The sequence below is a fragment of the Canis lupus genome, chromosome 1 (assembly GCF_011100685.1).
Source record: "Canis lupus familiaris isolate Mischka breed German Shepherd chromosome 1, alternate assembly UU_Cfam_GSD_1.0, whole genome shotgun sequence".
Lineage (NCBI taxonomy): Eukaryota > Metazoa > Chordata > Mammalia > Carnivora > Canidae > Canis > Canis lupus.
In genome coordinates, this window is record NC_049222.1 from 108488675 (window position 1) to 108501171 (window position 12497).

Consider the following 12497-nt stretch of genomic DNA (forward strand, 5'->3'; position numbering starts at 1 on the left):
ATACATCAGGCCTCATTCTGGTCCTTTACTGCCTTGGGGGCCCTGGACCTCCTTCCCTGCACATCGCTTGCCTGGGATGCAGGAGGGAGGAAGACCCATACAGCCCCCTACCCCCACCCCTCGGAAGTCCTGGCCAAACCCTGTTGGCTGGAAGTGGGGACAAAACCAGATTCTGCTGGAAGAACCCACCCTTCAACCTCGGCTGGGCCCACTGTAAAGTGCTCTGAGTTCTCCGGGGCGGGGAGGCCAGTGGCCAAAACTGGGTCCTGTAAGCGAGAGGTCAAAGCCTGACAGCTCGCAGAATATCCACAGCAATGCTGGCCACACCGGGCCCACCTGGGAAAGAGGCCAACAGGTCCTGGGACAGGTTGAGGTGGGAGGGGTATGGCCGGAGCCAAACCCAAATCTTTCCACCGGAGGGGACACAGGAGTCAAACCAAGCCCTCTGGCTGGAAGGCTCCCTGAACCAAACCAGGTAGTTTTACAGTCATGGGTTGACCCAGACGCATGGGCAAGAGGGGTCAGGGGGCCAAACGAAGTCCTTTCCAAGAACAGCACGTCAAACAGAATCCATCGCGGCAGCTCACTGGTCCAGTGAAGCCTGACTCTGGGAGGAGAGAGGCTCAGCAGGTCTGCAGGGTCGTCCCGGCCGTGGCGGCCGCCTCCTCAGACACTGATGGTGCGGAAGACTGTGAAGCCTGACAGGGCGGTGCTAACGAGGACCCCGGGACACTGTGGATGCCAGTGCAACTCCTTCAGGTCTGTCTCGCCCTGGTGCACGAACAGCAGCTGCTGGGGAAGGTCCGCCAGCCCAGGGTCGGTCTCCGTGTCGCCTGCCTCGGGGTCCCGTTCAACTGCCAGGTCCCACTGTGTGATCTGGTTGTCTGCCCCTGAAGCTGCGAAGACTCCGCTGTCCTGGGGGTGCCACTCAACAGAGGTGATGGGGGCCACGTGCTGCTTGAAGGTGGCCACCGGGGAGCCGGACTATGGGAAGAGGGGAGTCAGGGGTTCTGGACACCCCAGCCTGACTCCCAGGGAGCCCTCACCACTCTCCAGCCTTGGGGGTTCCACTGGGGCCCCACCCCTGGGACTTGCACAAGCCCAGGTTCTCTGAAAGGGGCAGAGGGCCAAGTACATCTGGTAATAGAGGCATAACATCCTGGAGGCTGTGGGAACTGTGGTTTCACCTGCCAAGCCCTTCCAGCTCCAGGTCACAAAGTCCCCACCGCAGGTCCTCCCTGGACATGCCTCAGGTTCCCTTCCTATAAAGGGGGTGGTTCTCGGGGGCCCCCAGAGTGGCTCAGTCATTTAAGTGCAGACCCTTGGTTTCAGCTCATGATTTCAGGGTTGTGAGATCAAGCCCCACGTCAGGTTCTGTGCTCAGTGTGGAGTCTGTTTGAGATTCTCTCTCCCTCTCTGCCCTTCACCCCACTCATACTCACTCTCTCTCCAAATGAATCTTTTTTTTTTTTTTAAGATTTTATTTATTTAATCATTAGAGATACAGAGAGAGGCAGAGACACAGGCAGAGGGAGAAGCAGACTCCATGCAGGGAGCATGATGCAGGACTTGATCCCAGAACCCTGGGATCACCACCTGAGCCAAAGGCAGACGCTCAACCACCGAGTCACCCAGGCATCCCTAAATAAGTAAATCTTTAAAAAGGAGGGGAGTAGTGGTTCTCAAACTGCTCTCTCCCTACTGATTCTATGAAGGCCTTAAAGAGAACAGAACCATAGCTCCCAGTGTCCAGAAAGAAAGAAAAGCAGCACTTCTACTAACTCAAAGGTGCAGCTGAGGACTGGAATCTCTCTAAACTGGAGAAGTAGTTCCAAAGTCCCAGTGGCCAATCAACTTGGCCATGGAACCTGGCCCTACACCTGCCTTGGGGGCTGGAACCGGTTTCTAGAAGGTTCCTCAGAGCTGACGCTATAGAAATCCTTACACCTGAGGAGAGAGAAGATGCAATGTCTCATGTCCAGAGCCCCTCCTAGCTCTATAGTCAGTTGTCACTGGGTGTGATGTCACATCTGTCCCTGTCCTTCCTGTACCTGTTTCCTCTCCTGCAATGAGCAATGTGGGCTCCAATTCTCAGCTGATTCCACAAAGCTCACTAACATAAAGTCTACAGCTCGCTGAGACTCCAGAAGCCCTGGGCCACGTGGCCAGCTGCTCTGCTTGCCAGCGGGTAGATGGGAATGGGGAGTCTCTGCTGCTACCTGGCCGCTCGTCTCCTGTCACCTCTCCAGCTGGGGGGTGTGTGTGTCAAGCCACCCTCCACCAGGAACAGCCTTTTCCTGCTGAGCCCTGTTCCTCATCTGCACCCCAAAAGGGCTGGACCCCAACTCAACAGGCCCTCCCAGCTCCGGTGTAAACAAGCACCTAAAGAAGGGAAGCCTGCAAATCCCAGGGCCGGCTGGGAAAATACCTTGAACTGCCTCAGGTCCCAGATCTTGAGGGCTCCATCGTCCCCGCCGCTGAGCAGGAAGGGTTCCCGGCGGCTCCAGTTGATGACATTAACATCTCCATCATGGGCAGAGGTGGTGGTGAGCATGCAAGCCTTGCTGGGGGCAGCCCGGATGTCCCAGATGCGAATGGAAGCATCAGCCGAGCAGGAGGCGAACACCTAGACAAGGCAGGGCCTGGGTGACCTCGGCGTACCTGCCACCCCAGCCTGGACCCCAAGGACGACTAGCGATGGACTAGTGCCCCCTCACTGTGCCTAGCTCCCGTCCCATCCTCCTTCAAGGCCCAGGAGTCCAGACCACCAGCCCCCCTCACCGTGTCCTCAGTTGGGGACCACTGTAGGTCCTCCACAGAGCGTGTGTGGCCCATAAATGGCCGCTGGTCCACATGCCAGGAACCACCATCCGTTGGCGTCCAGAGGTGGATGTTCTTCTGGCAGTCTCCGGTCAGCAGGCGCCCTGGAAACGGAGTCAGGAAAGTATCAGGGCCCAGATGGCCACAGCTCCCTCTTCTCCAGCAATTTTAGCTCCCACCTTCCCTACAGATCCTGCTCCCTCTCACACCCCCAGGACCAACTGTGCACCCCAGGGACTCACCAGACACCCGGGGGGACCAGTCAAGAGCAAAGCCCTCGCCCATGTGGCCAGCAAAGGTGAAGATGGGCTTGACACGGGCCTGCTCATCCCGGAGGAAAGTCGCCAAGGCCTGGGGATCATCCACCACCTGCAAAAGCCGCCGCAGGGCAAACACCTCCACCTGGCCCTTCTCTGACCATATACCAGCCACCGGCTCCTCGCCCAGCCAGGATACCTGCAGGGGAAGGGACAGGAGGCTCAGGGTGGTGACCACAGCTCCTCACAGCCCCGAGAAGCAGAACTGCAGCCCCAGGGCTAGGACTCCAGCTCCCAGAAGCCTTGGTGGGGACAAAAATCACAGCCTGCAAGATCAGCTTGGTACCTGGGACAACTTCCCATTCTATGTAGAGGCATTCCACCAACCCTTGGAAGAGGTGGGAGGTGCTCAGACTACCAGTCCTTGTAACCCTCTAAATGTTGGTGAGTCACAGGCCATCATCCTTGGTTCTCTTTGCCCTGTACATCTGCTCACTAGAAGATCCCGTTCAGCCTCAAGGTTTCCAGTGGTCCCTAGTCTTGACCTCTCCTCAGCTCTAAGCTCCTACCACACTGACTGTTCAGATGGATCCAAAACCGAGCTCCCGATTGCCATCTGCAACCTCCTCCACCCCGGGGCTCCCTGCCTTGGGCCCCAAACTGGGGGACTCATTGACTTGTCTTTTCTTCTTTACACCCACCTGGTGCTAGCTACGCTCAAAATGCACCACTTCCAACTCCCCCAACCTCTACTGTAGCCACTCCTGCTAGTCCTGTCCTCCTTTCCCTGCAATATGGCTCCCCCACAGGGCTGTCCTTCTGCCCTCACCTCTCTGCAGTCTATTCTCAATAAAGCAGTCAGAGGGATCTCTTCAAAACACAAGTCAGATCCTGGGGCGCCTGGGTGGCTCAGTTAAGCATTCGACTCTCCATCTCAGCTCAGGTCATGACCTCAGGGTCCTGAGTTCGAGATCCGAGTTGGGCTCTGCACTTGGTGTGAAGCCTGCTTAAGACTCTCTCTGTCAGGGATCCCTGAGTGGCTCAGTGGTTTAGTGCCGCCTTCGTCTCCAGGATCGAGTCCTGCATCGGGCTTCCTGCATGGAGCCTGCTTCTCCCTCTGCCTGTGTCTCTGCCTCTCTCATAAATAAATAAATAAATAAAATCTTAAAAAAAGGAATCCCTGGGTGGCGCAGCGGTTTAGCGCCTGCCTTTGGCCCAGGGTGCGATCCTGGAGACCCGGGATCAAGTCCCCCGTCGGGCTCCCGGTACATGGAGCCTGCTTCTCCCTCTGCCTACGTCTCTGCCTCTCTCTCTCTTTCTCTCTCTCTGTGATATCATAAATAAATAAAAAATTTAAAAAAAAATCTTAAAAAAAATTCTTTCTAAAAAATAAACTCAAAAAACCCCCCCAATGGCTCCCAATTTCTCCCCAAGTAAAAGCCAAATCCTTACATCAGCCAACAAGCCCCATCCAACCCATCACCTCCTTTTTGCCCACCCCTCAATGCTGTCACTTTCCCGTTGTCCATTTGCTCTGGTAGATGCACTGGTTTCCTTGCCTTCCCTTGAACTTCCTCCAACACACCAAGTTTGCCACAGAGCCCTGGTACTTTGTTCCCTCTGCCTATAAACCCTTTCAGGGATGCCTGGGTGGCTCAGTGGTTGAGCATCTGCCTTCAGCTCAGGGCGTGATCTGGGGTCCTGGGATCGAGTCCCCCTTCGGGCTCCCCTCAGGGAGCCTACTTCTCCCTCTGCCTCTGTCTCTGCCCCTCTGTGTCTCTTATGAATAAATAAATAAAATCTTTAAAAATAAACAAACCCTTTCTGGACAAGAGATCTTTAGCTCATTCCCTCACTTCCTGTGGGTGTCTGTTCAAATGGCAGCTTATCCCAAATACCTCCCTGACTGCACTATTTAAGATAGCCAATCCACTCTAGGAACATCCCAATTCCCCTACCTTGCTTTGACTCTCCTCCACAGCACTCGGCACCTGTGGATGTGCTGCACATTTACTCAGCCTCCTCTTGTTCCCTTTCCCACTGGCATGTAAGTTTCGCAAAACCAGAGACCTTTTGCTCTGTCAAATCTCCAGTGCCTGACGTGGTAACACGCAAATGGGAACCCAGAGCAAGGACTGTGGGCCATGAGCCGCCCTAAGTGCTGTCCATACATCATCTGATCAAATCTACGCATCAGCCTGCTCAGAAGGTGCTGTAACTCAGTAGCACAAAAGTGACCCCACAGCCCAGGACAGTTCTTGGGCAGTGACAGAAAATACACATCTCTACGCTACAATGAGGTGCTGTCTCTAGGCACCTAAAATAACCATATGTTTTCCATTTTACCTTCCAGTCAGTTCCATCAGGCAAATTTTGCAATCAATGTTCCCCATTTTACTGAAGAGGAAAGAACCTGAAAAACAGCCCCATGTTGCTCCTAGCATAGGAACAATGAATTCGTATATACAATTACATGCCAGGAGCTTTTCTAAAAACTGAAAAGCATGGATAAGGGGGTTGGCGGGGGAGGTCAGAGAATGTACAGTAGGCTCCTGGGACGGTATCTACCCGGACTCGGTTGATGCCGCCATAGTGGGGCACCATAGCCAGCTCCAGCTGAGGCTTCCGATCTTCTTCATCCTCTTCGTCTTCCTCCTCCTCATCATCACTGCCCTCTGATGGCGGGGGCTTTATCCCATGCAGATTATGCATCCGAAGCATCATCAGTCTGCGGGAAAGTGTGGCGTGAGTGAGGCACTGGATGCCAGGATCCTTAGGACGGAGGGAGGAGAGAAGCTGGAAACCCCAACTTCTAGATCTTGGTGGGAGGGGAAGCTGGGGGCTCAGATTCTTGGTCCTAAATAAAACCTCGGGTCTCACTCACCTGTTGCTCTGCGCGCTCTCCGCCTGGGTCCCAGCACACAGGTAAAGCGTAAGAGGAAGCTCTGTCCGGTTGTCTCCCAGGTGATCCCGGATTATGTCGAAGCTAAGACAGGGAGCTCCTGGGGACAGAAAAAGGGGTTGGGAAATTAGGATGGGCCAGAGATCTCAGTTCTCTCGCGTGTGATGCTTTCACCCTTCTGAAGCCTCAGTGTTCTTCTCAGAGTGCCTCGTAAGTTAAATACTCAGGACCAGCCCCGCTCAGGACTCAAGATTCCGGTCCCCTCCTAACTCAGGACCCAGGAGTCCTGGTGCCCGGCCCTACCGGTCTGCGCTCGGTGGTACAGCACGTAGGCCTCCTCGTCCATGACCAGCTCCTCTCCTTCGCGCAGCGGCGGTCCGCGGCCAGGCAGGTAGACCTGGGAAGAGCCGCTGGACTCGGCTTCCATGGGTTCCCCGGTTTCACACGTGCGCGGTTTACCATTGGGCGCCGCCATCTTCGAACCCTCTCACCGCCGGCGCGAGGTACGGACGTCACTTCCGGGTTGCGGTTTCCTCCTTCAGACATCCGCCCGGCTGCACGGTTGCCTTGGAAACCTCCCAGCTCACCAATTTGAGAGGGCGCCGGGGAGAGGGTGAAGGAGATCTAAGGTAACGGCGTCCCAGCCTAGCGACCGAGGCCTGCGGGTTCGGAGAATCTACACCCTTCGCGTGACTTTGCGGCGCTTTTCCGCAGAGCAGTGGCAAGGCCTCCTGGGAGTTGTAGTTCTGTACGAGGCCGTTTTCTCCTGCTGGAGGAGTTCCGAGCCCCGACGCCATCTTCCACCTTTGACTCCCAGCGCTTCCTTTCCGCTACGTTATTCGTGTATACAGATAGGAGTTCTTACCGGCAAGGAGACTCGGTTTTTGCTCCCTGAGGACCCATAAAGCCCGTTTCCTTTCCCCTCCTTGTTATGATGGCTTTAATTCACTTCAAAATGCTTCAGTGTGGACAGGATGATATGTATGAGTTAGTCGGTTGAATTTGCCCTCTTGGGGCAGTCAGTTGCCTAACCAGGCGTTCACACTGCAGCTATGGTCGGCGAGCACTTAATCAGAAAGTCAGCCCTCTGGAGAATTCTATTACAAGTGCTTTGCCTCTCTTTATCGCTCGTCAGCACCAGAGGTTTGGCTAATTGGCATAATGAAATGCTAGAAATAGATTCTCATTGGTGAGGTTAACGGCATGCAGGATAGGTGCGTTGGCTGGACCATCTCTCACTCTCCCCTCGCTTGCATGAACAGGATATAAAGAGTCTAGCAAGCCGCGTTGCCTGCAGCCATGGGGATGGGACCCTAGACTTAATCCTAAAATGTTTTGATCCTGGATCTTTGTTGACATCACCGCTGCTGCTCCTCCTCCTCTCTGGGTCTCGGGTCCGCCCTCACCCCTTCTCTCTCCTCTTCTTGGGGTCTTTTCTGACAGCTTCTTTCTGGGTCTTTGTCTCCCACCTCCCTCCAGGGTCAGTGTTCTCAGTATCATTTTCTTTCTCCCCTCTGTTCCTCTGTGGGACTTTTCTCAGGGTCTGTTTCCTCCAGAGAAGTTTGAGGGCGGCTCAGACAAACACGGAGCTCACACTTGGGACTGAGGAGGCATAAAAACGTGGTTTATTCCAAACACTGCAATGTGTAACGGGAGAGTGGGAGGGGAGGTTGGTGGCGGGCGTGGATTCCCAGACCGTCCCCTCCACAGCCCAGCTCCAGACCCGGCTGGAGATCTAGGAAGAGGAGGCTTTGGGGGGGAGGGGGTGGGTCACAAATAAAGGCTGGATTTGGAGGGGCTGTGGTTGGTGGCACGTGGGGTGGGAGAGGGAGGGATGACAGGGTGGGAACTTTGGCCAGGTGTTGGTTGGGATCCTCGCTAGGGCAGGGGGGAGGCGGGGCTTCCGTTGGGAGTGTCCTAGGTCAAAGATGAGGAAAAGCGGCCGAAGGTGGAAAAGGAGGAGAGTGTGTCACGGTTGGACGTCGAGGGTCACAGTCTGGTCGAGGGTACAGTCCGGGATTCGGGTCACAGTTTGGGGGTCGGGGGTCACAGTCTGGGGTCGGATGACCATTTTTAGGGGTCGGAAGTCACAGTCTGGGGTCAGGGGTTTCTGTGTGGCGGGGCCAAGGTCTGGGGTCACAGTTTGGCGAACGCGTCTCACAGTTTTGAGTCCCAATGGATGAAAGGTTAAAAACGGGCTCCCCCGGAGGCGTGGCTGTGGCCGGGGAGCTGCACAGTGATGAGGGGGCCACGGCCCCGGGCGTGGGGGTGGGGCGCGGGCGTGGCGTGACCCCCCCACCTCCCGCCCCATCTGGTGACGTTAAAAAGCCCTTGTCGGGTTTAAAAAAAAAAAACTCTCCAGTGGGCTCCGAGACCCCCACCTTTCAGGCTGGGTGAGATTTGGGGGACCAAATCCCTTCCGGCTCGTGGTGCCCCCAAAGCGAGGGGGCGCAGGACGCTGCTCCAGGCGGGGTCCGGCCAGGTCCTTTTTTTTCCTTCCCAACCCACGCGGGTCCTGTCCGTTGCGCGCGCCCCCTCGGGCCGTGGCCTGCGCTGACCGAGGGGGCGCGGGGGCCCCCGGGGCCGCGTCATACCTCGGACTCGAGGCTGGAGAAGTGCGCCGAGCCCCTGCGGGTACCCAGGTCCCCGCCCCGGTGTCTCCGGTGCGGCGCGGCGGGCAGCGGCGGCCCCCAGTGCGCGGCGTGCGGGCACCGGCGCGCGTGGCGGGAGGGCCCGGTGAGCCTGCGCGCGGGGGCGGCGCGGGGGCACGAGCTGAGGTCCTCGAGCGAGCGCGAGGTGGGCGCCGGCGGCGGGAGGTCCCAGCCCCCCGCGGCGCGCCGGTGCCGGTGGTGGTGCGGGGCGGCGGCGGGCGCGCGGTGCGAGGCCCGCGGGCGGTGGGGGTGCGGCCGCGGACAGCCGCAGCGGGCGCGGCGCCGGGGCGGGGGTCCGGCGGCCCAGGGCGGGGGCGGGGGCGCCCACCAGCCGCCGTCCAGGCCGTCGTGCGAACAGCTGAGGTGGCGCGGCGGCGGCAGCAGCTCCAGGCTGGCGCAGTGGCGGCAGTGCCAGGCGGCGGGACCGCTGCGCGGGGGCAGGTAGTCCCAGCTGCCGGCGCGCCAGCCCCCAAGCTTGTCGACCGACCAGTAGCGGCCGGGCGGCGGCCCGAGGCGCTCGGCGTACGGGTAGGGGAAGTCGGCGAACCACCAGGGCTCCAGGCCGCCCAGCGACGCGCCGCCCAGGCTCTCCGAGTCCTCCGAGTCCGACGGCGACGGCTCGAGGTCCAGGTAGGGGCAGGGGGGCGGCGCGGCGCGGCACGGGGGCGGCGCAGCCTGGGCCCCTCCGCCCGCGCCCCCCGCGCCCCCTGCGCCGCCCGCGCCGGGCCCCAGCAGGGGCTGGCTCTCGGGGTCTGAGCGCGGCCACCGCGCGGGCGCCGGCGGGCTCTCGTCCTCGAAGGCCAGGCGGCAGAGCGGCGGCCCGACGGCGGAGGCCGCGGCGGCGGGGGGCGCGGGCGGCGACGGGAAGCCGGGGAAGGCGCCCGAGGGGGGCTCGGCCGGCTCCTTGTCGCGCACGATGGCGAAGTAGGAGGGCGGCGGCTTCTGCGGGGGCTGCGCGGCGGGCGGGGACAGCGGGCGCCCGGCCGCGCCCCGGGGCGCCGCGCGCGCCTCGCCCACGCCCACGCCCACGCCCAGGCCCTGCGGCTCGATGGGGCCGTAGTAGCGGTGGAAGCCGTCGGCCAGGCCCGCGCCCCCCGGCGGCCCTGCACCTTTGGCGCGGCGCCACCGGTCCACCGCGGCGCGCTCGCGGGGCACGAAAGGCGCCGGGCCGGGCGCGGGCCGCGCCGCCGGGTACGCGGGGCTGGGCAGCGGCTGCGGCGGCGGCGGGGGCTTGGCCGGCGGCGGGGCGGCCTCCGCGCTGCAGCAGCTGTACATGCCCTGCGGGGGCGGCGAGAGAAGCGGGGTCAGCGCGGCCTGCGGGGACCGCCTGCCTTACCCTCTCCGCCCCTCCTGCCTCTCCCGCACCTCGGCCTGGGTCTCTTCCACTTCCAGGCATCCCTGCCTGCCTCCCCCCAGCTCTGCCCTTCTGCCTCCCTCTCTCCCCCCTACCCTGGAGAAGGCCAGCAGGAAGTCCATGCGGTGGGTGGGCCCCAGGCAGTGCCGCAGGCGCCAGTACACCAGGTGCTCCCAGGCGAAGACCAGCAGGGAGAGGCCCATGGCCACCAGGAGCATGTAGAAGACACCTGCCATGTTGTCGATGTCCAGCTTACTGCTCATCACCTCGATTTTGTCATTGTGGCAGATCCCGGAGAGCCACAGCCGCTCCAGCATCTCGATCTCATCTGGAGAAAGGCGGAGTGGGGAGGCGCAGTGTCATAGGTCACCTTCCACAGGCACCATCTAAGGATCCTCTTCTCTGATATAGAAGTCTAGGCACCCAGCCCCCTCTTCCCTTGACCCTGGTGTCCTGATCCTCCTCCCTTCCTCTGCCCAGGGCCCTGGGCTCTGGTCCCCCACACCCCACTCCCGAGGCATCCCTGTGTACAGCGCACCATCCCCCAGGAACTGCAGCAGCGCCAGGTCGATGGGCCGCTTCCAGCGGGAGCCCTTGTGCAGGGCGATGCCGTAGCCCGTGGTGGCAAAGACCTTGCCTGAGCCGATGGTGACCAGCTTGCATCCCTCATCCTTGCGGGCCATGTAGTTGAGCACAGCCGCGTCATAGATGAAGGCGTCCAGCTTCCTGGGGGCAGGGGGCATGAAAGGCAGGGTCAGGCCCGCCCAGATGCCCTCATGGCCCAGCCCGGAACCCCCGTCACCCCTAACCTCCAAGTGCTCCAAATCCTGACTAGTGGTGAACTCTTGAGCAAGTCACTGTACCGCTTCTTGGTGTCTCAGTCTCCATCTATAAAATGGGGATTACAGCAATACCTCCCTTCCCAGGTCATTGTAAAGGTAAGATGGCACTTGGTGCAAAGAAAGTGCTGAAAACATGGTAGCTATGACTGATCCGTTCAGTCTTCAGGGAAGCCCTCCCCAGAAGGTTCTGCAAACTCCTCCATGTTACAGGGGACAGTTGAGGCTCAGAAAGGGAATGCGCACACGTAGTAATAACGCTAACGATCACTTCTATTGTGAGATGCTGTTCCATCTACCGTAATAACTCATTCATCCTCTCCACATTCCTGCGAGCTGGAAACTGTTATCTCCATCATTCAGATGGGAAATGCAGGCCCAGACACGCATCTCACTTTGCTTCGGTTCTCCCACTAGGCCCTAATTTCTGAACTTTGATGGGAAGACAAGCAGGGAGATTGAATTAGTGCTCGCAGATGAATACATTGTGGCACACGCCACGTGTCACTTCCTTCACAACTGCTGCCACTGTACAGGTAGTTCTGTGATTATTTGATTAATCTCAGCCTCTCCAATTAGACTGCGAGCACCACTCAAGCAGGATCCAGCTAGGACACAGCACAATTCCTAGCACAAAGAAGGTGGTTGTAAATATTTGGGGAATAAGTGAACAAGTGAATAAATAAATTCACGGTGGGGAACATTGTGTAACTCTTCTATGAAACAAGAAACATGCCTATGATCTGGCATGAAGATGTCCAGGGTATATCCATGGGAGGAAAAAAAAAAAAAAGAGTCCTGGAATCCCATACAGAGCATAACTCTAATTTTTTTTTTTAATGATGTGTTTTGTGGGGTGCAATTTTGGTCATCTCTACTGCAGACACCAGACTAGGTCTTAGAGGGAGGTACCTGTCTTGTCCAGCATTGTCCAAAAGAACATTCTGCAATGATGAGCATGTTCTCTCTGCACTATCCAATGTGGCAGCCACCAGCCACATGTGGCTTTTGAGCACACAAAACGTGACCAGTTGAACCCAAGGGACGGAACTTTAAATTTTATTTAATTTTAATTAATTGAGGGGCACCTGGGTGGTTCAATGGTTGAGCGGCTGCCTTTGGCTCAGGTCGTGATCCCGGAGTCCTGGGATGGAGTCCCACATTGGGCTCCCCACAGGGAGCCTGCTTCTCCCTCTGCCTGTGTCTCTGCCCCTCTCTGTCTCTCATGAATAAATAAATAAAATCTTAATTTTTTTTAATCAATTGAAATTTAAATAGTATTGGACAGTGCAGATCCGGGAAAACAAGAGAGATGAAGGCACGTGACTGGACACTGGAACGTGGAGAAGGCAAAGGAGTTTTGGAGCGGTTTGCCTACCTATGGATGTAAATGCGTCTGTGACCCCAAATTTTCAATAAAGCCCTATCTACACTCTCACACATGAGCACCTAAATGCCTTGTGTACATGACTGGTTGCAAGAGAAATGAAGGAAAAGGCTAGAAGTAGTCCATGGACCCCACATGGGGAGACAGACAGCAGATTCCACACTTGGAAAGGATTCTAGCTGAAGCAAAAACTTGGGGGTGAGACAAAGACTCTGAAGCTCCTCCAGGAGCACAAAATTGGGGAGGGCAGTCACCATCCCACGGCTGGAGAATGGGGTATGAATTAA

The 12497-nt window shown here is 58.0% G+C and overlaps 2 protein-coding genes across 3 annotated transcripts in view; both read right to left on the reverse strand.

Moving 5' to 3' along the window:
* Positions 1-5: 5 nt before the first annotated feature.
* GRWD1 (glutamate rich WD repeat containing 1) lies at positions 6-6679 on the reverse strand. The gene is made up of 7 exons (XM_038528370.1): positions 6283-6679; positions 5962-6079; positions 5646-5805; positions 3063-3276; positions 2782-2924; positions 2429-2626; positions 6-984 (listed from the first exon to the last, which is right to left on the reverse strand). Exons 1-7 carry the CDS (start codon positions 6452-6454, stop codon positions 667-669), a joined length of 1323 nt encoding a protein of 440 aa, XP_038384298.1. The 5' UTR covers positions 6455-6679; the 3' UTR covers positions 6-666.
* A 902-nt stretch (positions 6680-7581) lies between these two features.
* The window catches only part of GRIN2D (glutamate ionotropic receptor NMDA type subunit 2D), a 36431-nt gene continuing 31515 nt past the window's right edge, over positions 7582-12497 (reverse strand). Inside the window, exons 10-12 of one of the 2 annotated variants that reach the window (XM_038528366.1) lie at positions 10523-10710; positions 10080-10312; positions 7582-9908 (exon numbers count right to left, since the gene is read on the reverse strand). In XM_038528366.1, the coding sequence (XP_038384294.1) occupies positions 8568-9908; positions 10080-10312; positions 10523-10710 (1762 nt within the window). In that variant the 3' untranslated portion in view covers positions 7582-8567. The remainder of the gene's footprint in view (positions 9909-10079; positions 10313-10522; positions 10711-12497) is intronic. The other variant, XM_038528365.1, reaches the window with a different exon arrangement.

Excerpts from the sequence above, each read along its gene's own strand:
- GRWD1 (XM_038528370.1), bottom strand. The coding sequence starts at position 6,454 with ATGGCGGCGCCCAATGGTAAACCGCGCACGTGTGAAACCGGGGAACCC. Across the intron at positions 6,080-6,282 it reads GTACCACCGAGCGCAGACCG|GAGCTCCCTGTCTTAGCTTC; the intron begins GTAGGGCCGGGC and ends TTCTGTCCCCAG. Across the intron at positions 5,806-5,961 it reads GAGAGCGCGCAGAGCAACAG|ACTGATGATGCTTCGGATGC; the intron begins GTGAGTGAGACC and ends ACTTTCCCGCAG.